Here is a 24,470-nt window from a genome sequence, read left to right as displayed (position 1 = left end):
GACTCTAGTGTATTCAGTTGGCATACTGTATCTTGGCTGTGTACTAGACCTAGGTGGTTTGTTTTTGTATAATTATCATCTAAGTAATCAGGAAGTGGAATCTCCTAGAATGTTTATAAATATCATGAAGAGTCATTATTAAAAGTACCAGGAACAATCCTGTAGAGGATACGTCACATGGTCTGGAAAGCAGAGAGGAGAAGTTCAGGTTGTAGTAGTTTTTCTCCACTGACTTGCATAGGAAAGAAAAGCATTCCATAAACTACAGAGCAACATAAACAACTCATTCTGATTCAAATCTGGATCCAAGCTGGAAGCGCCTTGGGTTTAGCATTTAGCACTGAAACCATTTCAACACAGAACAAACAGAAGAAAGTTTCCACAGCATTTGCAGTTTTATTGGAAATCAGCAGATGGTGCTTCCACAAGGCCCTTTACAAGTTCTGCTTTATGAAATATATAGGTGGCTAGGTCCTGGTGAAATGTTAAGTTTACCTGTCATGCATTGCTGTGTATTGCACCTGTAAAGTCTGTTCATTGACCAAGTCTCTTGCAATTTTTTAAATTGCGGACCTACCCATAAAATTGGCAGATTATGTCACAAATTTCACTGTTAAGCCTCAGTATGGATGACAGACCAGGTCCTGGGAATCTGTCATTCCCCTTCAGCTTGAAGAACAAACAGCATAGATACTTTGCAAGGTTTCCTGGAAATCTAAGTACACTCACTTAAGTTAGGCAGGGGGACAGAGCTCTGCACAACCCTGGAAGATGTATCCTACCTGAAGAGTAAATGAGTGCAGCATTAAACAGCAGGCTGGGGACAGACAGCAACTGGCTACTGCAGTGACCTGTTTTGGATTATCAATTACAGAGGCACAACTGTTTGCACAGCCACAGACTATCTTGATTTCAGGGCCAGCAAGAGAAGTTACTCCGTGCCTCCACTTATTTGGCTGGTGCGCTGCACAGATACCTCTTCTTCTCACCTTCCCCTCTGCTCCATCCTTGGTAAGTAATGAAGGGAAAGAGTCAGGAGGCAGAAGCCTTTTGTGCCTTGTTCCAGTGTGTGCTGGCAGGCCTGCTGGGATGTGCTGGAAGAGATGAAACACTGTTTAGGGACAGCACGTTCCAGCTCCCACGCAGGACATGGGTTGGTGTCCCTCACCTGGGTTATCAGGCACCAGGGTTAACACAAGCTCCAGATACAGCAGCTACCTTGGATGCATTCTGCTTTCGACAGCAGAGTTTCAGAATACCCCAGGAACATATATTTAATTCATAATTACACTCAGAGTGCAACATGAAGATATATTACCATTACCATAAGTTAACAGTGACATAGGACAAAACAAATGAAATTAATTTCTTAGAATGACACATGAAAGACCAGTCGTGATTTTCCAATTTCTAAGTACTATTTTAACCCCTAATCTGTTTTTCTCCTTTGCAAAGTAACCTTATCACTACACTTGTCAGCCCATTCATATCCAATGACTTACTCCTTAGCAGTGAATTACTGAAGGTATTCTTGCAAAATGCTTAATAGATCTCAGAAAAAAATAAAGCATTTCTTTGGTTCCCAACTGCCTTTGATGGGATCAATAAACCCTTTAAATCTGGCAGCAGCTAACACATCCCATTGGTGGTAACCATTATTTTTTCGTTCTTTTCTTAGAGCAGATATCTGGGGAGAAGAAACCATTCCAGAAACAAAGTAAGATATCATCAAGAATTTGAAAAAGTCATCTGGTGAAATACACAGGCAAAGGGAGTCAGAGAAGTAGATATTGACAATCTCAATTTAAAAGGAGCCAATTTCCTGATCCTGAAGATGACCCTCCACCCACCTCCCTAACATAAAATGAAATGAAATAAATAAAATATTTAATAATAATAATAGAATCAATAATAAAAACAATTCTCCTTTCACCTTGGGATCTCTCTCTTTTTTTGTCTTCTTTTACAAGGAATCCATATTAACAGAAGGTTTTTTTTTTTTTTTTTTTTTCCATGAAAAGGGGAATGGCCACCAAAGCTCGGAAGCCAAGAGCAAAACAGTTGAGGCTTCAGGAGGGAATCAGGAGGGAGCAGCCACACATAGTCCTCAATGTGACATGAAGGCAATGGGCAAAGGCAGGACATCCAAGAGAGCAGCACACCTCATAGACCCCAGACTCAGGGGATCCCATGGACTTGGTGGGAGTACTCCTCAAGGAACACAGAATAAATGTCCTTCTGTACAGCTGCTCGCTGCACATCTGTCTTTCTATATGCCTTTCAGAGCATCAGAGCTCGGGTATGATCAGAGTGGTCTCAAGGCAAGCATCCCTTGTGGCATGCCGTTTGAAAGACACTGGAGACATTTCCCACACGCGACTGAAATCCCAGCCTGTTCCACTAGAGGGTTGTGGCTAAAGGACAAGCCTAACCAGCGGCATAACAGGCAGTCTGGTGTGATCTGCCTCAGCGTTGTGATGATTTTCATTTTCTGAATACAGGGTTACAGCCTTTACTTTCCACCACTGGTTCTTCTTGCAGAGGCAATTTGTGAAGTGAAAAACCCTGAAATGTTGTCCTTTCCACAGCTTCTGAGCCTTCAAAGCTCCCACGACACTGCCTTCTTGGTCTGACTTTGCTGACTGCAGAACAAGAAAACTTGTCTGATTAAGATATTAAGATAAGACATTAAGATAAAAAAAAAAATGCATAAATGATGTCTCTTCTCCTCTACCATACAGAAAAACTATTTTTTTTGATGATAAAGAAAGTTCACAGTATTAAAAAACTAAAATAAAATAAAAACTATTGCAGAACACTTCTACTAAAATAACAGGCCATTCCTAATAACCTTTTAACAGAAAGATGGGTCTCGGTCTGGTAATAGACAACACCTCTACCTGGATATCTTGTCTGAACTGGAATGATCAAGAAAAGAGATATCAGATTTGAAGATAATCCTAATTCTGCCACTGAAAATGACATTGCTAAAATTGAATCACAAACATCCTATCTCTTTAAACAAAACTGTTAAGTCATTAAAGAAAAAAAAAACATTAATGACAAATAAACCCATATCATCCACCTTCTCTCCTAACATGCAGACATACTCTTATCTGTGAGCATTCATCTTTGTGTCGAGTTGTTTCTTTTTTTAACTTGGTGTTGGATCCTGCCCAGGATTTGACTTCCCTTTTCCATGAAAAGAATATGATTTTATTTCTGAGAAGTACCAAGTACATTTTGGAATTTTTCCCTTTTTTTTTTTTTTTAACTAAGATGAATAAAATCAACACTCATACTGCTCTCAGTAGAATATCCTGCAAAGTGCCAAAATTTACCTGCATTTATCCTGCTGAAGCATAAAGACAACAAGCATGTACAAACAAAGTTTTTAGGACGCTTGAAGAAGATCTTAAAAACTGTGCGTATCTTTAAACAAGACAAGGGTAAATAAGGGTAGAAATACTACTTTCATTTCATTTGTAAGTGGTTCCAGACATTGCAAGTTATGTTGTTGATATGCTGTTATTTTCCTCAGAAAACAGTTACTTCAGTTGCAGCACTGAACTTCAGTATATGGCAATTTGAGCCAAATAGCACAGAGTCTGATGCTTAAACGTCTCTCTTGTCTAGATTTGTTATGTCTTCATCTTTGAGATATATCAGAATTAATTCTTTTAAGGATTTGTATTTTACCAGTAGCAGGTTACTAAACCTTTCTTCAAAATTTTGTGGATAAAGCACTCACTTGGCTGTAGATACTCATACGTTTTCTCTCCAGCTTATAGATGTCAAAACAGTTTTTGCCTAGGTCTCCTCATGAATGCTTTCCATTATTCTCTTCTCCTTTGTTTTACCAATAGTTGAGCAAGTTACACAGACATTTAAGAACAGAGCTAAGGGAATTCATCCTTAGTCCTCAAGAGGTCTCTCTTATTTTATAAATTCCTTGTAGATATAAGTCAGCTTGTGGTAGTTATTTTAAATGAATATATTTTCATATATTCAAGTTCTTCTTTAAAACCTCCCAGCTAAGATACCTTTTTAATACTTTTTTTCTCTGCCAAAAAAATCTGAAAACTAATGGAAATCTAAAGGCACAAGCTTGTTTTGATTATCTGCTTTAGAGTCTGCTCTGGAGGTTCTAATTATTCAATTACTCACCCGTACACTTTCCTTTCCCTTCCTTCTACCCTGTCCCTCCACCAAAAGCTCTTGAATTGCTGTAAATGAAGGAAAAGGTCTTTCTCTGACAACCATATTTCTATAAAGTAGGATGCTTTTGCTATCCTGCTTTGCCATTTTCCAAGGCCAGCACAGCCCCATATGTTGCAGGCCTAAATTTCCTAGTTAGAAATTCTGGTGTTCCTACCAAGGAGATATTTGATGATGCTAGCTACTGGAACTGGAACATCATATAAGAATCTCAGCTTCCATTTTTCAAAAATTATGCCAAAACTCATCGTTCTGCAGAAAGACCTGAAAATGTGATTGCCATCTCAGAAAACAGAAAATAGGAAAGAAAAAGAACACAATAAAAAACAAGCTATTTAAGCTTACTTGTTTGAGTAGAACCTCACAATACTCATACCTTCAGTACACTTGACCTTGGTAATACTACAGCTCATTGAGTTGAGCAGCCATTAAGGGCAAAGTCTCAGAAGAGTCGCTGGTGACAGGAGCAAGACATGAGGCATTCTTTAGTTAACCATTACTGCTATTGCCAGAGAGAAACGAGCTCATGCCAAGGCTCACTCAGATTTGCTGGTTTTGCTCATACATAGTGGACAGCACTATTACAGCATTCTGCCTAGAAGGCACCTGAATGAGCTGATGGTTCAGTTTTGGACTACTCTGTGCCTTTCCCATTTGAAGAGATGGCCTCCTTAACATACAAAGCTATGTTATCACAGCTGGAAAGGAGACTACAACATCTGTAGTGAGTCTATAGCAAGGTGGGGATCAGTCCCTTCTCCCAAGCACCAAGTGATAAGAGGAAATGCCCTCAAGTTGCACCAAGGGAGGATTAAGTTGGATATTAGGAGAAGTTTCTTCACTGAAAGAGTTGTGAAGCATTGGAACAGGCTGCCCAGGGAAGTAATTGAGTCACCATCCCTGTATGTCTTCAGAAAACATGCAGATGTAGTGGTTAGTGACATGGTTTAGTGGTGGACTTGGCAGTGCTAGGTTAAAGGTTGGACATGATCTTAGAGGTCTTTCCCAACCTGAATGATTCTATGATTCTATGATCTTTTCACCATCACCACTGCAGAATTTCATCTTCCTTTTGGATCTTATAAACAATGATCAAAAAACTCAGGTCAGCAATGAGTTTGATGAGGGTCTAGGAAAAGAGTTCAGAATTGAAAACACAGACTTTTTGAGTTCGTGCAGAAAAGATGTAACTATACAGTTAGAAATAAGGAACACATGGAGCCTGGGACAAACCATGGTTTCCTTTCACTGCCCATAATGAAAGAAGGTTGAACAAACTACATGAGGAAACCTCAGGTAGCTCTCCTGGGTCTCCAGGGTTATCTGAGCATCTGCATGCAAGATTTATTTAAAAAAAAAAAAAAAAAAAGTGATTCAATAGTAATCAATATTGTAATATACAAATGAGCCACCTAATACAGACCAAATCCTGAATGTCAGGACTTTATGATTTGTGAAACAATTTCTCTTTTAATAATCTTCTTTATCATTTCACACTTTAATGCATGGAGCCATGCCATGGATGTTTGCAAGAATGAATAAGATAAAGTAAAATAGCAGCAAGAAAAGATGGCCATGGGAGACAGAATTAGATGGGATTTGGAGTTTCTCCCTGCTACTTCACAACCTATTCATACACCTTTGGGTACATAATTTTGTGCTTGATTCAGTTACCTAAACATAGACATTTAATGTCATGTCACCTGGGTACCCTAGAACATACAAGGCTAACAGATATGATGGCACATCTGCGCCAGACACACACACTTCTGGAGAAGCAGCTGGAGTCCCAATTGTTTAGGCACATTGCGCGAGAAAATGGTTAAAGCTCTTCTCCTGCCTGTACCTCAGTCCCTCACCAGATAATCTCTGTTCTTACCCTTCTTGCTCTCACAGTGTTGCTGAACAACAAAACCATTAAGGATTAGCAGGTTTTCAGAGCTGGAGGCCCCGCAGTTATCAGCCCCATTCTGAGAACTTGGGGGAACCAAGGATTTGGTTGATCCTTAAAAGAGGTAAGAGCCAGAGCAGAGACATAAAAGCAGAAGAGCAAACTTATGCATTCTGGACCATCCTGCAAACCCATGATACAAGTAGCTGTCCTGTGAAAAAAAAAAAAAAAAAAAGGTGCACTGTCTGCTCTTTCTCCAGACATCCAAGGAGAAAGGAAGCTTGCTGTAATCTAAGCATTAGCAGTCTGAACATCAGTCCTCCTATTCAGACTTGTGGCTCCTCAAGTCAACTCTTGATCAAAGGTAGAAGAAAGCAAGTATGAACTGACAAAGTTAGTGGACCTGAGACACAAGGATTCCTCCTAGACCCCCCTCCTTGGACATGAACAGGGCATAAGCCAGTTATTGTGGTACTGGAGGACGACAGCTTTCACATTACATACTGTGGAGCCAACAGACCTGCAGCAGTCCATGCGTGGGATCGGGAAGGGAAGGGAAGGGAAGGGAAGGGAAGGGAAGGGAAGGGAAGGGAAGGGAAGGGAAGGGAAGGGAAGGGAAGGGAAGGGAAGGGAAGGGAAGGGAAGGGAAGGGAAGGGAAGGGAAGGGAAGGGAAGGGAAGGGAAGGGAAGGGAAGGGAAGGGAAGGGAAGGGAAGGGAAGGGAAGGGAAGGGAAGGGAAGGGAAGGGAAGGGAAGGGAAGGGAAGGGAAGGGAAGGGAAGGGAAGGGAAGGGAAGGGAAGGGAAGGGAAGGGAAGGGAAGGGAAGGGAAGGGAAGGGAAGGGAAGGGAAGGACATAAATTACCATGGACTAATTCTTCCTTCTCATTCTATTAGCTAATATCTACAGTCTTACTCATCCCATAAAGCCCTGACTACAAAATAATTTAGGAGGTCCACAGATACCACTGTTTTGTGCTATGATAAGTCTACAGAGTTACATGCAATGACATTTATAATACAATATGACATAACATTTAATTTGTACTAAAAGTCATTCTGGAAAGTCACTATTTTTTATGCAATAGTACAAATGTTCTTTAATGAACTGAAAAGAAAATTTTGATGATCTATGAAGAGTTGTAATACATCTGATGTTGTAGCAGATCTTGAAATAAAAACATTTTAGCACTCACTGCTTTTTATGCATATACATTGTTATAAAATAAAAAATTGAAAGAATCAGGATAGTCACAAGATACTCCTTTTCTGCTTATAAAAAAGCTCATCACAGTTGGCAAAAAGCTTTTCTTTGCTTCTGTCATAGCCATGACGTTAACTTTTCTAAAATTCTTTGTCGCAATTAGTCTTGTTTAGATCACTATTTTTGCTGGGGGGTCTTTCTTACTCATTTCTTCTCTGACATGCTATATATTCACCAAAATATCCAGCTGTTCTAGGAGGTGACATTTGGAGTTTAACACAAGTACTGCATAGGACAGTTTTAATAATGTCCCAGTAAGCTGCAATTGACTGAATAGTATTCTAAAATCCATTTGGTTCCATTAATCTTTGAAAGTAAACCATTAAAACTGATCCTCTTCCTTGATGGGCAATAAATATAAACCTCACAATAAATGATCTATTCCTAACAAGGCTGTAAGTTTGACATACTCGAGCACCTACTCTCTCAGTCTAGAAAGAGAATCCAGTATGTCACCATGTATATGCACTGAGCCGGAAACTGTCCATTTGTTACCCTTTTTTTTCCACGCTATATGAAGTTTTTCACAGTTGGCTATGGGTAGCACTCTCAACAACGATTTTTATTCCATTTAAGATTCAGGCTGGGACCTCCAGTAAAACGAATCCTTTTTTGGATTAGAAAATGATGTGACTCCACATTTCCAACGAATCAGATATGCCCTCTGCATTATCTTTAGTAGAATCAAAATAACAAGAAGAAAAATAATGTAACAGCAAAAATTAATTGAATTTTCACAGTAGTTATTTACAAACTACGTCCGTCCTCACTTTCATCTTGAGTTTAGTCTCCAATCCTGTTCCAGCTGCAACTGATTGCCCACTGACATGTCTTTTGAAGTCTGCCACACTAAATGTTCCAGACCTTAAAAGTACAATAACCACATATAACCCTACCATTCCCAAAGCACCATGTGCCTCATCTATTATTTTAACTTAAAAATGTGGTGTTATATCACCAATTCTGACATAGCTCCACTTGGCAGAGTTATGGAAGTAGAAAAGGCAATTTGCCAGTCAGGAAGCTGGGCAAGAGCCATTCTGCACTTAGTACACAACTTAGGACCACTGAAGATTCACTTAATACTGCCCAAGCCAAAATGGTCTTCCAGGAACTGTTATATCTGACATCTTTGCTCTTTCCATGCTCCATTCCTCTATGACAATTCTTAAGCCTTTACATGGAAAATGGGTTGTCTAGGGATGGTGGTGATCCCTTTCTGGCATTTAGGCATTTCTTCAAAACAGCAGCAGCCTAAATGGCTGTTCAGAGTGGGCTGCCAGCAATTACTACATTTTCTTTTTTCTAAGTTCTCAAAATTTCGTTTAGAATCAAGATTGGAATTCCTGCTACTGAATGCATTGCAATCTCAGAAACTGGAGAGTCTTATTCTGCCCTAGAGATTCCATGGTCTGTGCTTCTAGTTGTTTTCTGTTCTCTGCAATTACAAAGAAAAGTATTCAATCAATAGATCAGATCAGTGTAGCAATGGATCGGTGTACTTTATCGTTTTGCATTTAACTTCCGCAGAAAGTCAATGACGTTAATGCTTCCCTTACATTTTTTTCTCCATTGTAATTTTCTACTTTTGTCCAGTTTTTCAGTAACTTGGAAACCTTTTGTAACTAGTTTAGCAACCTGTCATAGTTTTCATTCCACTCATGCATTAAACCTCACCTCCCGTTTGCAGTGGGTACTGAATAGTAAGGCCTGCTGCACTTCCTCAGTGCTGGTTCACAGTGCCACCTACACAAGAGAAGAAAATGGGTTTGGAGTATCTAACGCAGCTTGTCCCACCTGGCCTTCAACAAGGTGAAAGTATCCACCCAAATGCACAGGGACAATTTGGTTACTACTTCCTGAGTCACCACTGAAAGGTAGGGAGGGGGCCAGTTTGTCTCATACCCCACACACGTCTATTTTATCTGACCTAAAACGTGAAGGACACCTGTCCACATGCCCTTTTTCTGGTCTGAACAAAGGCACAGAGAGAGTGGCAAAACCTCCATGGGCTACCAGAAACTCCCATATTTAAGACCACAGTAACACTTGTCACACCACCCTCCTGTTCTTCCCATGAACCGCAACGAATCAAAGTAAACCTTTAAGGTGCCTTCCAGAAGGTCTGAGCACGCACCATAGGGTGGATTATTAAAAGTGCAGATTTCTCACATACAAGAGGAGTAGTTGACCATGTTCAACTCCATATTTCAATTCAACCACAGGAAGAAGTTCCAAATAAGAATATTTGTTTGAGCTGTCCTGGTCAAAGGTGATGATAGCTTTTTAGATGTGATTTGCAAGATATCTATTGATGAACACACTTGCACTCCCTTTGCATTTTTTTTCAAGTGGTATTTGTTAGGTAAAATCCTTATTACCTGTTAATTCAGTCCATTGTCCACTACCTGAAAACCTTTTGGTCAATTAAAAAAATAAAATAAAATAAAATAAAATAAAATAAAATAAAATAAAATAAAATAAAATAAAATAAAATAAAATAAAATAAAATAATAAAATAAAATAATTGAATGTATTTGTATTCTCATAAGCGCAACTTTTACCAATACCATACAATATAAGTTCTGTATTTAACCGTCTCACTTATGTGTAACTTCACTGTAATAGCACACATAACACCTGAAGAGCATAATACCAGAATTTAGTTAATACATTTGAGTGGGTTAGTTTTATCAAGAATTGGTTTGCTTGTTTTTCATGAAAAAGTCTTGGCTAAATCAAGAAATGAACCTTTGCATTCCAAATTCTTGTGCTACTCTGAGAAGCAGTACTTGACATTTGTACGGCAGGCAAGGATTGATTTGCCCCACACGGGAAAACTAAACAAAACAAAGAGATGAAGGAAAAGCTTATAAACTGTAATAATGCAGTGGTGCTCAGAAAAGTCCTTAAATCTGGTACAGAAGATGTGAAATAAGAGAACTTTCATAAAAGTGCCATTTTCCAAAAAAAGGGCCCATCTTTTTGTGATAACCAGGACAACTACGTGAAGCTAGCAAGGTTTCTCTGCTACCAGAAGAGGACGTTCTACCTTTATTTGAGCTCTTTCCGTGGGAGTTGTATGAGTTTTATCAGTTGTATGAGAAACCAGATCAGATGATGCGTGCATCCAGGACAACGGGAGGGTCCTAGAGGCTTCTTCATCTCTCCTGAATTTTAGGCAGAGACGTGTCAAGACAGGCTTCCAAATTTCCTCAACCCAAATCCAGATCTCTTTCAAATAATCAGCTTTTGCTTGCAGTTCTATTCACACCTGCAGAAAACTTTATGCAGACATGCTCTTTATCAAATTGAAGGTCCTGAGCTGGCCATCCTTGACACAGGCAACAGCTCCTGTGTTGAGAGACAGAACAACGAGGGGGGAAGAGTAAAATAATAATAATAATAAAATTATGCTAATACGATATCGACACCACAAAATAAATATTCCACATATATATGTATGTGTGTATATATGTTTGTGTATGTTAATAGTACCTGGTTAGTACAAGGTTACACTTGAGGATTACTCTTCCTCTTACTCAGTGTTTTGCTGCAATTTCCTCAGATAACAGCCACCTAATATTTTGGATTATGAAGTCTGTTGCAGCTAGAGCTGTATTACAGATAGGGAAAAGCCACATATTTTATGTAAATTGAGAGCTAAAACTGAAATTTCAGAAAGTTTGAGATGTTAGCATATAGGGGTGTTTTAAAAGGCTTTATTATTCCAAGTTCAGGGCCAGCTGCAAAGATTGGACTCACATCCAAAAACATATATTAAAATGCATACACTTCTTGGTAGAAAGAAGTTTTAAAACCTGTCAGGCTGAGAACAACACTCTTTTTGTGTGCTGCCTGACAATTCAGTTACAGATCGACCCTATTGTTTTTTTGGTAATTTAAATGTGATTGTTGGCAAAGCAGAAAAGGGTGGGGGAGTAGTACAGGGAGGCATACAGTGAAAAAGAAGAAAGCATTTCTGATTATACAATGTTGTTACACACAAACCCAATATTTAGCATCTAAAAAAAAAAAACAATAAAAGAAAGAGCAGCTGTTTCTGTGTGATGTCAGAGAACAGGTGTGATACAAATCTCCATACCAGCGCAATCATATTGATCTCCCGATGATGCACGCATGAAGCACATGTGCAAACCTTATCGACCCATCCGGCATCTCATTTCCAGGAATACGGCCTGAAAATGCCCCTTTATAATTGAAACCATTATCAGGATAAACACCGCATTGGCCAATTAGGAAAAAAAAAAAACAACACAGACAAACTTGGGGAAAAAAAAAAAAGAGAGAGAGAGAGAAGAGAGCAGGAGCAGAGCGGGGAACCTGTGCCCCGGCGGCGCGGTGCCGGGAGCGGGGCGCTCGCTGCGGGGGCAGCCGGGGCAGCCCCACCGCTGCCCCCCAGCCTCTTCGGGACGGGACCCCCGCCGGGGGCCGGGACGAGCCCCCTGCCCCCGCTCCCCGGGGGGCATTGCCCGGGGATGGGGTGGGCTTGGGGGTCCGGCCCCCTGTAGGCACCTTGCGCCCGGGGTCCGTTCCCTCCGGGAGGAGAGGCGGCTTTGGAAAGCTGCCCTTTTCCCCGGGATGAGGGGTGTTTTGGTATTTACTGTTGATGTCGTCTGCCATTAGAGGGCACTAAGCAACCCTGCATTCACGCTGCTCCAGCGAAAGAGGAGAGAGAGGCGGGGCGGGGGGGCGTGTGGGGGGAAGAGTGGCACCAATTTGGGAAAAAGATTAAAAAGGATGCGGAGTCCCGGAGCTTCTGAAGTGCTCAAAATGCCCGGGCGCTGCTCAGGACGATGATCATAATAATAACAAGGAAAAAAAAAAAAAAAAAAGGAAAGAAAGAAATGCAGCGAGGTCAATCATTTACCAGTCTGCTTCTTAATGCGTGTGACTGCAGGTGGTACCGGGGGACATTGTGATTCATGCCCACTTTCAAAGCGGGACCCGGGCCCGGGCTGAGGCACCCAAACAACTGTCTTCTAATATTAGCACGGCTGTATTTCTGGATCTATTATAGTCTGTCCAGACAGATCCCATTGTAATGGGATCTTTTATTAAAAGATTAGCACTATCTCCTGCAGTTGGTGGAAAAAAATCTGTTATCGCTGAGTTATTTGCAGTTGTGGGGAGGGGGCGGGCGGTGGGGGGGGCCGGGAGGCGGGCGCGGGAGGAGGGCTGCGGGGAGGGCCGGCGGAGGGCGCGGGCGGCCGCGGCGCACCGGCCCCTGACCCGGCACTGTCCGGGCATTCCTGTCTGCATACTTCGCAGTCTGTTGTGCTTTGGTGGCTCAGAAAAGCGAAAGAATCGAAATTAAAAAGGCAGCTTTTGAATAAACAATGCCATTTTCCGTTAAGTAATCGTTTTGTATAAAAGGAAATATCGCCTACTCAGTTTCATTCAACGGTGCCAAAAAATGTTATAAATGAGAGACCGCCAACTTTTCTAAGGGGAGAATAATGCCAGACTGTGCTTAATAAACTAGTGCCCTAGAAGTTCATTATCGATGTTGCAATCTTTTCTGATTCTGAAAGGAGACCGCCTACGTCGCCCCCATTCCCGTCTCGTCCTCCCGGGCTCCCAGTGAAAAAGGCTGTCACTTGGGCAGAGCCCTAGGTATTAAACTTTTATTCGGTTCCTTGCTGTTTTTTTTTTTTTTTGTTTTGTTTTGTTTTTTCGGTCCGGGGTTGGTCGCTTGGTTGGCCGGGGCTTTTTTTCGGGGGCCGAGCCGTGTGCGCGCCGCTGCGGGCACCGGGGGCTGCGAAGCGCGGATGGGGAAGCCTGGGGAAGGCAGCGCGGAGGGGGGGAGGCACCGCGGAGCGGGGCGCGGAGCGGAGCCCCCCCCGGGCAGCGGAGCCCCCTCGGGGGGGCAGCGCAGCCCCCTGGCCCCCCAGCCCCGCTCCCTGCGCCGCGACCCCCGTGGGTTGCCAAAACCCTCCGGGTGCGCGGTGCGGGTCCCCAGGGCTTTGCGCTGCCTCCCGCGGGTGCGGAGCTTGCGCGGGTGCGCGCCCCGGGGGGGTGGGGGTGCGCGCCCGCGTGTGTGCGTGCACCTAAAGCAGATAATTGGAGAGGGTTTCCAGAAGGTGGAAAATGTCACCTGATTCACACTGAACTTTTTAAATCTCCCCACCCCCGAGCAGACACACACACACATTAGGAGACCGCCCACCGCAGACAGCTAAGACCCCCGTATAGATTTAAAGAGAGACTGCATTCAGAGCCTGACGTTCATTCAATAGAGCGATCATAAGCAGGCTGGCTAGTGCTCGCTCCCTCTCCCTACTCCCCCTCACTCTGTTTCTGTGTCTCTCTCACTCCGTGCTACGCTGAGGATGTTAAATCAGAGAATCCACCCGGGCATGCTCTTACTCCTGATGTTTCTCTGCCACTTCATGGAAGACCACACAGCGCAGGGTAAGACCGGATTGTTTATTCGTAGATGCATTTTATTGCTGTTGTTGTTGTTATTACTGTAATTTTCCGTCTTTCGGGCGATGTTTAGTTCGCTGCGGTGTTAAACGCCTCTCTCCAAGGTCCAACAGGAAAGAAGTTAACTGTGAGCATGGGGCTGCTTTGTACCGAGGCGCAGAGGTGTCATTTAGGTTGCTTTTTGATCGGATCTTCGCCCCGCTCTGCACAGGCACAGAGAACAGATGAGGATGTTTCTTGGTATTTTTGTTACTATGCAGCATGAATGAAGAGCAGCATCGTGGGGGAACTTTTCCTAGGCGCGGGTCCCGAATGAGTGCTCAAAGTTTGTTGGTAATTTAGCTCAGATTCTTATCTCGCCTGCCTGACAGAAGGAGAGGTGATGATGGGGAGCCCCACAATTACAGCTGACACTTTCAGAAACCAATAGTGGTCATTTTCCGGACATTCCTTTAATATTAGGATTTCCTCCTTCCCCCCCTCCCTCCCCTAGTGTGTGTGTGTGTGAGTAAATGTTAACGTGCTGTAAATTCTCCTGCGCTGAGGAGTATGCTTCAGTAAGTTTGCTTTTTTCTTTTTTTTTTTTTCTCCATGCGAACAAAACAGCCCCGAACCTGGTATTGACAACTCTTAAGAGCCCTCTTTCGACACAAGGGAATATTGATTTTTAGTTCGGGGGCTTTTTACCCCTTATCTTGACCGTGTGCCACCCACAACCTGGATGTCTAACCGTTGCTTGCTTTACCATTTTTTTTTCCTTTTTTTTTTTTTCCCCCACGCCCCTGAGCTAGAGCAGAAGTTAAACTAACGTAGGCAACTGTAAGACGCAAAACTTTTTTTTTATTATTTTTTAGGGCGTTGTTTGTTCTGTGATTTTTGGCAGGGGGTGTGGGGAGGGGGTCACGACACGACACGTCCCCCCACGCCCCGCGACATCCCGGCTGGCCGATCCTGACCCCTCACTCCGGTACGTTCCCATCGGAGTAAGGAGGCAGGATCTAGCCCTCGCTGGATGAGCACCAGAATCAATTGGTATTGAGTCGCTGGAGAAGTCACATTGGTTATTCACGAGAGGCTCATCCCAACCAAAACTCTCCAGCTAAAGCAGGGGGAGTTGCTTGGACTAATGTTCTTGGCGTGACTCCACGAATAACAGGCATACTAGTAAAAAAAAAAAAAAAAACAAAAAAAAAACTCTATCCGGTTTAAGGACAGTGTACTTTCCTCTGCAATGCTTGCCGGAGAGACGGCACCTCCAACTTTTCCAGTTGGATCGATTTTGAAAACTCTGTAGGGACCTCCTCCTCTGTGTGCCCTTGCGTTGTGTGTACTTTGCTCACTTTCTTTTTTTTTTTTTTTTTTTTTTGGAACTTTGCTGACTTATTTTAGTAAAGGGAAGACGTTTGTTAGTAGAAGCAGCGAAATGTGGAGATTTCGAAAGACTTCGCTAACAGCGAATGTTCCCAGTCCGTGCGGATTGCAAAACGGGCTGGGGCTGCAACTGCGTGCGGCACTAAAACAATGCTGCTGGGCAGCCGCCGTCAGGAGGAGAGGGCAGGGGGAGGAGGGAGGAATTTGCAAGCGCGATTTTCTTTTTATTCCCTTTTAAATGCACATCCTTTTCAAGCCTCTGTCACGTGCCGGCAGGGCTCCTTCTGCTCTACATATGGAATAAATACCTCGGAAAACTGCCTCGTCCTGTTTTGATCTGGTCTTGTGCTTTCAGTCGTTTTTAATTATTATTATTTTATTATTATTATATTATTTTTACTGTTATTATATTTAACCGCGGTCCCAAGCGGGCCGGGGTAGCTGCGGGTTACGAAAGGGGGGCAAACTAAATCAGTCTCAGCAGCCAAAGTCGGGGTCGCCCGGGGCGCAGCACGCGTTGTGCCCCGGGGGTGGCGGTCACTGAAGGCGTGCGGGTGTCCCCCCCCCCTTGTCCCCCCGCAGCTGGGAACTGCTGGCTCCGGCAGGCGAGGAACGGCCGCTGCCAGGTCCTCTACAAGACTGACCTCAGCAAGGAGGAGTGCTGCAAGAGCGGCCGCCTGACAACCTCGTGGACGGAGGAGGATGTCAACGACAACACACTCTTCAAGTGGATGATTTTTAATGGGGGAGCCCCCAACTGCATCCCCTGCAAAGGTGAGGGGGGCCCTGCCAGGCACACAGGCCCGCGTAGTGGGTTGGGGGAGGCAGGGGGCCACAGGAAAGCCTCGCTGCCCCGGGGGGACCCCCTTTTTCCTCGACCGTGCAGAGGGGTGGAGGGGATGGAGCCCCCCACGGCCCTATCCTCACAGGCTGGGGATTTCCCTCGCCTTCCCTTCCCTGCGTGGGTGTGGGGGTGCGGGGAGGTGTGTTCACTGTGCGCCCTAGGGTCACGGCGTGTTTTCGTTCTCTGAGTGGTTTTGGCACCAAGTGTGTCCCGCACGCTGGGTACTGAAGGGGTGCCTCTTTCCTTCCATCAGAAACGTGCGAGAACGTGGACTGTGGACCCGGGAAGAAATGTAAAATGAACAAGAAGAACAAACCTCGGTGTGTTTGTGCTCCGGATTGCTCTAATATCACTTGGAAGGGCCCCGTGTGTGGCTTAGATGGGAAAACCTACAGGAACGAGTGTGCCCTTCTCAAAGCCAGATGTAAAGAACAGCCCGAACTTGAAGTCCAGTATCAGGGCAAATGCAAAAGTAGGTTTGCAAATCTCATCCGATCTCCCTCAAATGCCAAAGGGTGTGTGTCTGAATGTAGGGAGGAGGAGCTGACGTACTTCCCCAGTGTAACCAGAGTGATGTTCCAAGTGCTGGGAGACAGTAACTAAACCATACTCAGCAGACCAGGGCCTAGCTGGACTGAGAGTTCCCCAGGGTCTAGCAGCGCTTACGTCCAGCTCCCCTGAGATGGGAAGGTCCCCTACAGCGGCCCTTAAATGAGGATTGCTGCTGAAGGCTTTAACTGATCGTTTGTTTCATTGTGTCACCCATTCGCTTCTCACTGGCATGCTGGGGGTCCCCTAATTAATCGCTCTGTGTTTCCATCTTTATTTCAGAGACCTGTAGGGATGTCTTATGTCCAGGCAGCTCCACGTGTGTTGTGGATCAAACTAACAACGCCTACTGTGTGACGTGTAATCGAATTTGCCCTGAGCCTACCTCTCCTGAGCAGTATCTCTGCGGGAATGATGGCATAACTTACGCCAGTGCCTGCCACCTGAGGAAAGCCACCTGCCTGCTGGGCAGATCCATTGGATTAGCCTACGAAGGAAAATGCATCAGTAGGTATCTCGGCCGGAGGGATAAGACTGGAGGGAACTGAACTTGCAGTCTTGGCTGCTAGGGGTTTCTGTGGATGTGGATCTGTGGGTGGGTGGGAGCACGAATGGATGGATGGGGTTTGTGCTGGGGAGCCGGAGAGACTCCGAGCACCCTGGGTTTGTGTTCCCCTCCAGGACAAAGCAGAGCCAGGGTGCGCTTTGCACCTGCAAAGATTGCAAAAGGAGTGAGGGAGTAAAGGGCATGATCTTGCTCCTCTTGCTGTCACTGTGGGTGCCGACATTAGCATCCAAGGGAAAAGTACCCACCATTAAATAGATAATGACATGGTTACGGCATAACAAGGTCTCAATATTCGGTGGATCTGGATTCCTGGAAACAATTGTCTTGGCAAAGCTTGCGTTAACTTAATTGGAAACATCTGATCACTTTTTCCTCTTCAAAAATATTGCAGAGTTTGGAGACAGTTGGTGGGTGAAGATAGGAAAATAATCTCAGTGCATCCTGACATTTTGCACTGTGATTCCCAGAAAGGAGCGGTAGTGAAGCATGTTACAGGGGAGCACCTTGCAGCCTCTGCTCCCCCAAACTGCTGGAGGGATGCCGGGGAATCTCAGACAGCTTTTAGTTGGCATAGGTTGAGGTGAATTCCCTCTCCAATCTTGTAGACAACGGCTATATGTGGGTTAGTATAATAATAATTGATTTAGAAATGCTGTATGTGTTGCCAAATTCTCCACTTACCACTAATTTGGGGAGCTGAATTTCCACTGACATCAAACAGAGCAGGAAGGTCATGTGCAATATAGGCAAATGTAATTCTGTATTCCCAGGGCCAAGCTGTACTGGCACGGATGTCTTTCTTCCCCCACGTACAGACAGGGAAATGTGTCCAAGGGACTACTTGCTTAAAAACAGCAAACATCACCCCATCTACAGCATCTGAGCTTTGTCTATTCACAGTTCATTGGGAAGAAAAGGAGTTTGAGGTTGTTTGGTTTGCTTTTTTTTTTTTCCTTTGTCTTTTCACTTACCTCTAGTATCTTGTGTATATTTTTAGAAGCAAAGTCCTGTGAAGACATTCAGTGCAGTGCTGGGAAGAAATGCTTGTGGGATTTTAAGGTTGGCAGAGGTCGGTGCGCCCTCTGTGATGAGCTCTGCCCTGAAAGCAAGTCAGACGAGGCAGTCTGTGCCAGCGATAACACAACTTACCCAAGCGAGTGTGCCATGAAAGAGGCAGCCTGCTCCATGGGTGTGCTTCTAGAAGTAAAGCACTCTGGATCTTGCAACTGTAAGTGAGATTTTTAACTCTGCAGACACTTAAGGCTTCTGAAGGCAATCCCTAGGTAACAAAGACTTACGCCTTTAAACCTAAGAAAGTTTAATTTAGAGATTCAAGATACGGCACACGTGCCATACGAGTATGTATGTATCACGCACACGCTTTGGTTACTGATGAAATGCAATAGATGTCCAGCATCCAGTTGGCTTTCAAGTTGGGGTATTGGGGATATTCTGAGAACAAATCGTTTTCTCAGAAACGGGTTGCCCTAGGAGTATACTTTTAGCAATTTTTCCTAATTTGTCTGCTCTCATGTGCTTCGCTGATTGCTTTATTAACACTCGGATAAACTCTAACTCTGTCCAAATGAACGAGCCTGATGGTAGCACATGAGCACCTGGCTTGGCACAGTTGCCTCTACTAACTCTGAATGAAGGACACAAAGCAGTTAAACCTAGAACACAAGAGCGCTTTTTATTTGATTTCAGGAATCTGCCAATAAAACCTGAGCCATTGATTCTTCAGAACTTTCTGCAGTTATGACTTCATAGATTATGTATAAAAAACCTTATTGCATAACAGCAGATGCCAAAGAGCATCTCACTACAAGTCGCATAAAATGCAACGCTGTATTATGGCTGTTCAGAGGGCTTTGAAAACATGCACTGAGCTGCTTCTGCGCTGTTGTTGTCCTTATTTAAACAACAGCTCCCCTGTATTCCCCCATCTAGCCATTAATGAAGACCCAGAGGAAGAAGAGGAAGATGAAGACCAGGACTACAGCTTTCCTATATCTTCCATTCTAGAATGGTAAAACCTCCATCACTATTGGAACAGCCATTGGGCACGAAATCAATGTCCATACTGTAAATAAGTGTATGCTTATTTATTTTGGGGAGAAAAAAAAGTATACATATAGTTGAGTCTCGTAGACATTTATTTATACTGTGTCATGTTTTATAATTTATACATAAAATGTCTGGTTGACTGTACACCTTGTTTTTTGAAGAAATTTATTCGTTACGGGAAGAGCAGTGTTATTTATTGTGAGGTCTCTTGCTTGTAAAGTAAAGCTTTTCTTTCTTCTTGTAAACTATAAAAGTCCATTCCTTAGAGCTTACCCACATGATCTCATCTCTTTGTTTCACTGAAGTTAACTCTTTTCCACTTTAACAAACTTGCATGTCGGTTTCTGTTATGTTTATTTATTGGATTTTCTTCTTGCCGGTCCTGTACATAAAAGATCCCTCGGGTTTTTGTTTACAAGGAATCTTGACTGACCAAAAGGCATTGTAACTGACTTAAATATACTTCCAGGGTGCAGTGAGGCGGTCTTTAAGGAAACTTCTTCCACTTCACTTTTCTCTGCTTCTGATCAGATCACATTCTGACGTGATCTCAATGCGCTGAGCATATATACTGTACTATACGAATTCCGGACCCAAAGAAATCGGATTATGAAGGTTGTTAATAGCTACAGGGCTAACTGTAATAAGAATAAAAGTTTTATTTTATTTTTAATGTTTTATTTTTTTGTAACATGCATAAATGTTTTATCAGGTGTTTCCTTTAAGATGGTCTTGCAGTACCACTTTCAAAGTTTTGTTTCCCGATCAAGTGTGTCACTAAAAGTTTTATCAAAGCTTTATCAGTTCAAGTTTCTTGCTTTTCATAATACTTTTTTTCTGATGCAATTTTATATTTTCAAACATGGCGAGTTAAATATAAATTCATTTAAATATATAGTTTTGTACTTTTCTACCATGTAAATGTGCAATGTATATAAAAGTTATAATGTGTATTTGTAAATAAATGATGAGTGAAAAAATAAAAAATGGAATTTTCCCTAGATGTAGTCCTCATTTTTTTTTGCTTCTAAAGGGTTCTGGTGCAGGGCAGATGTACCTGTAGTCAGGGGAAAGGAGGCTTGTTCCTGACTTAGCACTGAAACACACTGGTTAAGGCCAAAGCTTTCAGGAACACTAGTTCAAGAAACACTTCTTTTCAGACAGAAGCAACATCTCCAGTCTGTTGATGTTACTTTGTTTTAAATCCAAGTACTCTGAAGGATGGGAAGAGATTCAGCATTTTTGTTTCCCTCTCCATCCTGAGAATAAAATGTCTGTCATTTCTTGGACATCTTTAATTTGCACATTTCTAGGAGGTTTTGAACACGCATTTGAGATTGTGTTAAGCTTCAGTTCCACGTTAGTGAGGTTCTTGTTGTATCTTTTTAGATGACTAATAGAAAGGGCAAATGATGAACTTGTTGCTCAAATGTAAGATGGGTAACAGCACAACAGACAAAAAAAATGATGCATCAAACAGCACATTGTCACTTGGAAATTCTTTGCTCCCAAGAGGAGAGTTATCTGTTTAGTTCTGAACCAATCTTCAGTTTGAACACTTTTAGTGTCCAAGACTCAGTGTCCAGTGAACTCAGAGGAAAGGTAACAGCCAGCCATAAGCACAGCAGGGATCAGAATCTTGTTTTATGCTACCATGGTTATGCTGTTCTTCCAAACAAGGCTCCACTTATCAAAAATTCCCTGTCATACTGCACAAAACTTAAAAATGTACTCAAGCACCTTATTCAGTAGCGTTTAAGCAGTTTGCTGAGTTGAGGTTTCAGAGCGGAAATTGACTTACCCGTTTTGTTTGAATACAAATCATATTTAAAGCCTGTTCCTGCTATAGTCTTCTGTGTATTTCTTACTATACAGTAAACTGTAATTTGTTATGGATTGTTTAGCATCATCCAAAGCAAATATAATTTATTCATCTATGAACACATAAAGACTACAGGCGTGCATTTATAATATTGTATTCAAAATAATATCAAAAAAATTCTGCCCTTCCTCCTCCTGTTGCTTCGTTTAGACAAGTCATCTCTTTGGAAAGAAGTGCACGATGAGAGGAGCAAAGTGAGCAGGATTTTAGTCTCCTGAGGGCAACAGAACCCAGAATAAAGAAGAATGGGGGCTGGGAAAATAGAGGGATGGAAACAGACCCTATCGGAAAATCTCCTGACGAACTAATAAACACATGACAATGAAATAGAGATGAAATGCTTAATAGATGTGGCGAGTACAAGGGGAGAGTTTTCTCAGCTTCAGGTAGGTGCCAGCTACCTCATTTCCAACAAAACGACAACATTAAAAGGCTGCTTTTAATTGTAAATATATTTACATGTCTTACTGTAGCAGAGCAGGATTTCTGGGTTCTAATTTTGTGTCCTGCTTCACAAAGTCACAGCCAAATTCAAAAAAGCATCAAAAATGCCAGGAAGCTATATTTGTATATGTACATGTACACGAAACAGCCACACACATAAAAATAAATAAATAAATAGATAGATATATCTACGTTAGGGTTTTGCTGATAAAATTATCTAAAAGTTCTGCCATGACATTTTCCATCGCTACTGCTATTTCCATGCAGCTGAAAACCTCGAAACCTACCTTGCACCAAAGCCTGCCTGTGGTGTACAGGTGAGGCATCTCCCGAGAAGCTTCATGAGGTGGGTGCCTTCTGAGCATGTCTAACAGACACCAACCTCAGCATCAGGCACGATGGCCCCAGAGCCTTTCTCCTAGAAACACGTCCAGAGGTAGTGGCAGCACAGCTGCCAACGTTTTACATAATATCATACTTGGAGATAAGGTGCTTGCTGATGAAGTGGGAGATGCAGGTTCATCGCCAGTCTCTTCCTGAGGAGATCTTTCCCACATCTCCCAAGAGCACATCCACCAGCAGCTCAAGGTGAAGCTCAGAGAACTGTCTGTCATGCCTCCTGAAGCCATGCTTGTGTCGGAGAGGAAGCAAGATTCTTTGAGAGAGGATAATTTGCAACCCTAATAGGTGCTCCTTTTGAAGAGGAAGTCTTGGGTTCTTGCCCCAGGGGCTGCCTACACGTTTTGCATTTGTAATTGAGTAACATACATAAATAATGCTTGAAGCAGGGGACAGAATCCAGGTTGCCTCCCCTTTTCCTTCCCCTAGTATGTAAGTGCTTCCATCCTTGAGCTATGAAATCATGTTTAACCCTCTGTTTAAATCAAGATTACAAATATCACATCTCTTTCTACACTGAGTCATAGTTACAGCATGAGAGGCTTTGCTTTTTCCTTTTCTCTCCTCCAGACTTGTATGTGGGGAACTTCCTGGGAAGTGGAAATGTGGTCTTAATTCCCTCACTCTAAGGAAGGTGCTGAATCTGTTTTTTCTAATTCCTTTCCTTTCTGGGGGGTTCAAGAAGGTAGTTTCCAGCTCTGAAACCATCTTGCACAAGCTCCTAAATCCAGAAGAGAAATAAATTTTCAGGAATATCTTTCCTCTTCGGTGTTTTCTGTCAGCTGGCATATGTATTTCCCTTGCTGTAAATCACATTTCTGAAACTCCTAGTGAACTCCTAGTTCACCATGGCATGTACTAATGTACTGAATCCCAGACCTCGAAATACATTCACAAACGCAGGCACTTAAATGTCAAAGTGTATATGTTTGAAAACAGAAACCCATGCTCTGGCTCTTAAGCAAAATCAGCTTAATTCCAAGAGACTCGGTTTGAGGCATTTGAATGATAAGAATATTGCTTCTAAAGCCCTGGTTCCCAAATGTATTCATCCATGCAATACATGCAAGCGAGTGTAGACAGTTTTGATCACACTCAAAAGCATTCCTGATAGCTATGTTCATATGATAGACTTAAGAACAATATAATGGACCTCTTTTGCACCTTTTACCTCTTTGCTTGCTTTCTGCCTGCTAATGCACCTCACCTAGAACTACATTCCAAGCCCCTCAGCAAATTTCAAACAGCTGCCATTTCTTTTTTTTATTACATAAAAATGTTTCCTTCTTTCCCTCCAAATGGGAATCAGGTGAAATTAAATTTCAGTATGCAGTGTTGTTCTCTAGGCAGTGACATTTTACTATATAACGAATCACCAGCGCAGAAACATCTGTATCTTATCCCTTTGAAGAACTAGGATTCCATGCTTTCTGGTGAAGCAAAGCATTTGTACATAGACCAAGAGGTTCACAAGCTATCAGATTTTAAATTCGTAATTCCCTGAAGATAAGGCAATTACTTTTTTTCTTTGTTTGATATTTCTGTAATTCCAAGGCCTGCCTGACCCATTATGGCAGCATGAATTTTACAGGTAGGGGTATGTGAAAAATAGTTAACTCAGAAGTTAACTATGTATTTATTTATTTATTTGTGATAGGTGTAAATAAATAACGGACTTCAGTGGCTGAATTTTGCTGATGCTCATTTGGGATTATCTGTATAATTCAGTTAGATTACTCTTAAAAAATACGGCCAATGAAATTATCAAGCAGTGTAGAAATATAACATGAAAGCAAGATGAGAGCCATTGTGTTCAGTTTAGAGACTGATTTGGAGTTAAAACGTGTACAGTTCATTTTCCTCTAATTTATAGGTACCTTCTTATGATCTCTTAAACTTTAAAATGATTTGTTCCACTTTCCTTTTGGATTGAAGAGCACTATTGTGTCAGAAAACTGAAAGGAAACTCTGGACTGTGATAACAGGTTATCAGACTTACTAGATGCAGTTACAGGATAAGGAATTTACCAAAGTGGTCCAGTGTAGATCAGAATGCCTGAAGGCTGATGAATTTCCACCTGTGCAAATCAGCAACAGTGTGAGAGCCTCCCAATGCTTCCAGTGAGGTCTATAGATAGTCAGAACTCCCCAAAACTGAAATCACTGCATTCCCATTGAAGAGTTAAATTTTACTAACCTGGTTTTAAAAATTTTTGAAATATTTTTAAATTAATGTTGGAACCTTTCTTGATGGTATGTTAGAGGTTCACAACAAAGACAACATTAAAAAAAAATAAAATATTTTCCTCTGTAGCAGGATTGTATGCAAAAATACAGTTTTACATAAGTTTTAATATATTTTTCAAGATCCCTTAGCAGCTTGGAATGCTGTCATTCAGATAACAACATTCCTATCAGTCTTTTGCTGAGCTTCATGTTATTTACTGTTATTTTAAGTTTTAAGCACTTCACATTTTAAGAGTCACCTGGAAATACAAGCATGATGTTGATAAGTGGCCATTGTTA

The 24,470-nt window shown here is 42.4% G+C and overlaps 1 protein-coding gene and 1 long non-coding RNA gene across 3 annotated transcripts; one reads left to right on the top strand and one right to left on the bottom strand.

Annotated features, from left to right (window-relative positions):
• Window positions 1-323: 323 nt before the first annotated feature.
• Window positions 324-11,960, bottom strand: LOC310890274. Its single transcript, XR_014577150.1, has 4 exons — window positions 11,476-11,960; window positions 10,423-10,724; window positions 9,048-9,116; window positions 324-2,642 (listed from the first exon to the last, which is right to left on the bottom strand). It is a non-coding gene; the product is annotated as an uncharacterized lncRNA (long non-coding RNA).
• A 987-nt stretch (window positions 11,961-12,947) lies between these two features.
• FST (follistatin) lies at window positions 12,948-20,220 on the top strand. 2 transcript variants are annotated; one of them, XM_083818826.1, is made up of 7 exons: window positions 12,948-13,007; window positions 13,723-13,805; window positions 15,774-15,965; window positions 16,289-16,507; window positions 16,867-17,091; window positions 18,150-18,380; window positions 19,103-20,220. In XM_083818826.1, exons 2-7 carry the CDS (start codon window positions 13,724-13,726, stop codon window positions 19,183-19,185), a joined length of 1,032 nt encoding a protein of 343 aa, XP_083674952.1. In that variant the 5' UTR covers window positions 12,948-13,007; window position 13,723; the 3' UTR covers window positions 19,186-20,220. The 2 variants fall into 2 exon arrangements, with proteins under 2 accessions (XP_083674952.1, XP_083674953.1); XM_083818827.1 differs by lacking the exon at window positions 12,948-13,007 and having other exon boundaries at window positions 13,538-13,805; window positions 18,860-20,220.
• The last annotated feature ends 4,250 nt before the right edge of the window (window positions 20,221-24,470 follow it).

Source organism: Anser anser (genome assembly GCF_964211835.1).
Source record: "Anser anser genome assembly, chromosome: Z".
In the NCBI taxonomy this organism is placed as follows: domain Eukaryota; kingdom Metazoa; phylum Chordata; class Aves; order Anseriformes; family Anatidae; genus Anser; species Anser anser.
This window is presented reverse-complemented; position numbering and strand designations above follow the sequence as displayed.

Excerpts from the sequence above, each read along its gene's own strand:
- FST (XM_083818826.1), top strand. The coding sequence starts at position 13,724 with ATGTTAAATCAGAGAATCCACCCGGGCATGCTCTTACTCCTGATGTTT. Across the intron at positions 13,806-15,773 it reads GGAAGACCACACAGCGCAGG|CTGGGAACTGCTGGCTCCGG; the intron begins GTAAGACCGGAT and ends GTCCCCCCGCAG. Across the intron at positions 15,966-16,288 it reads CAACTGCATCCCCTGCAAAG|AAACGTGCGAGAACGTGGAC; the intron begins GTGAGGGGGGCC and ends TCCTTCCATCAG.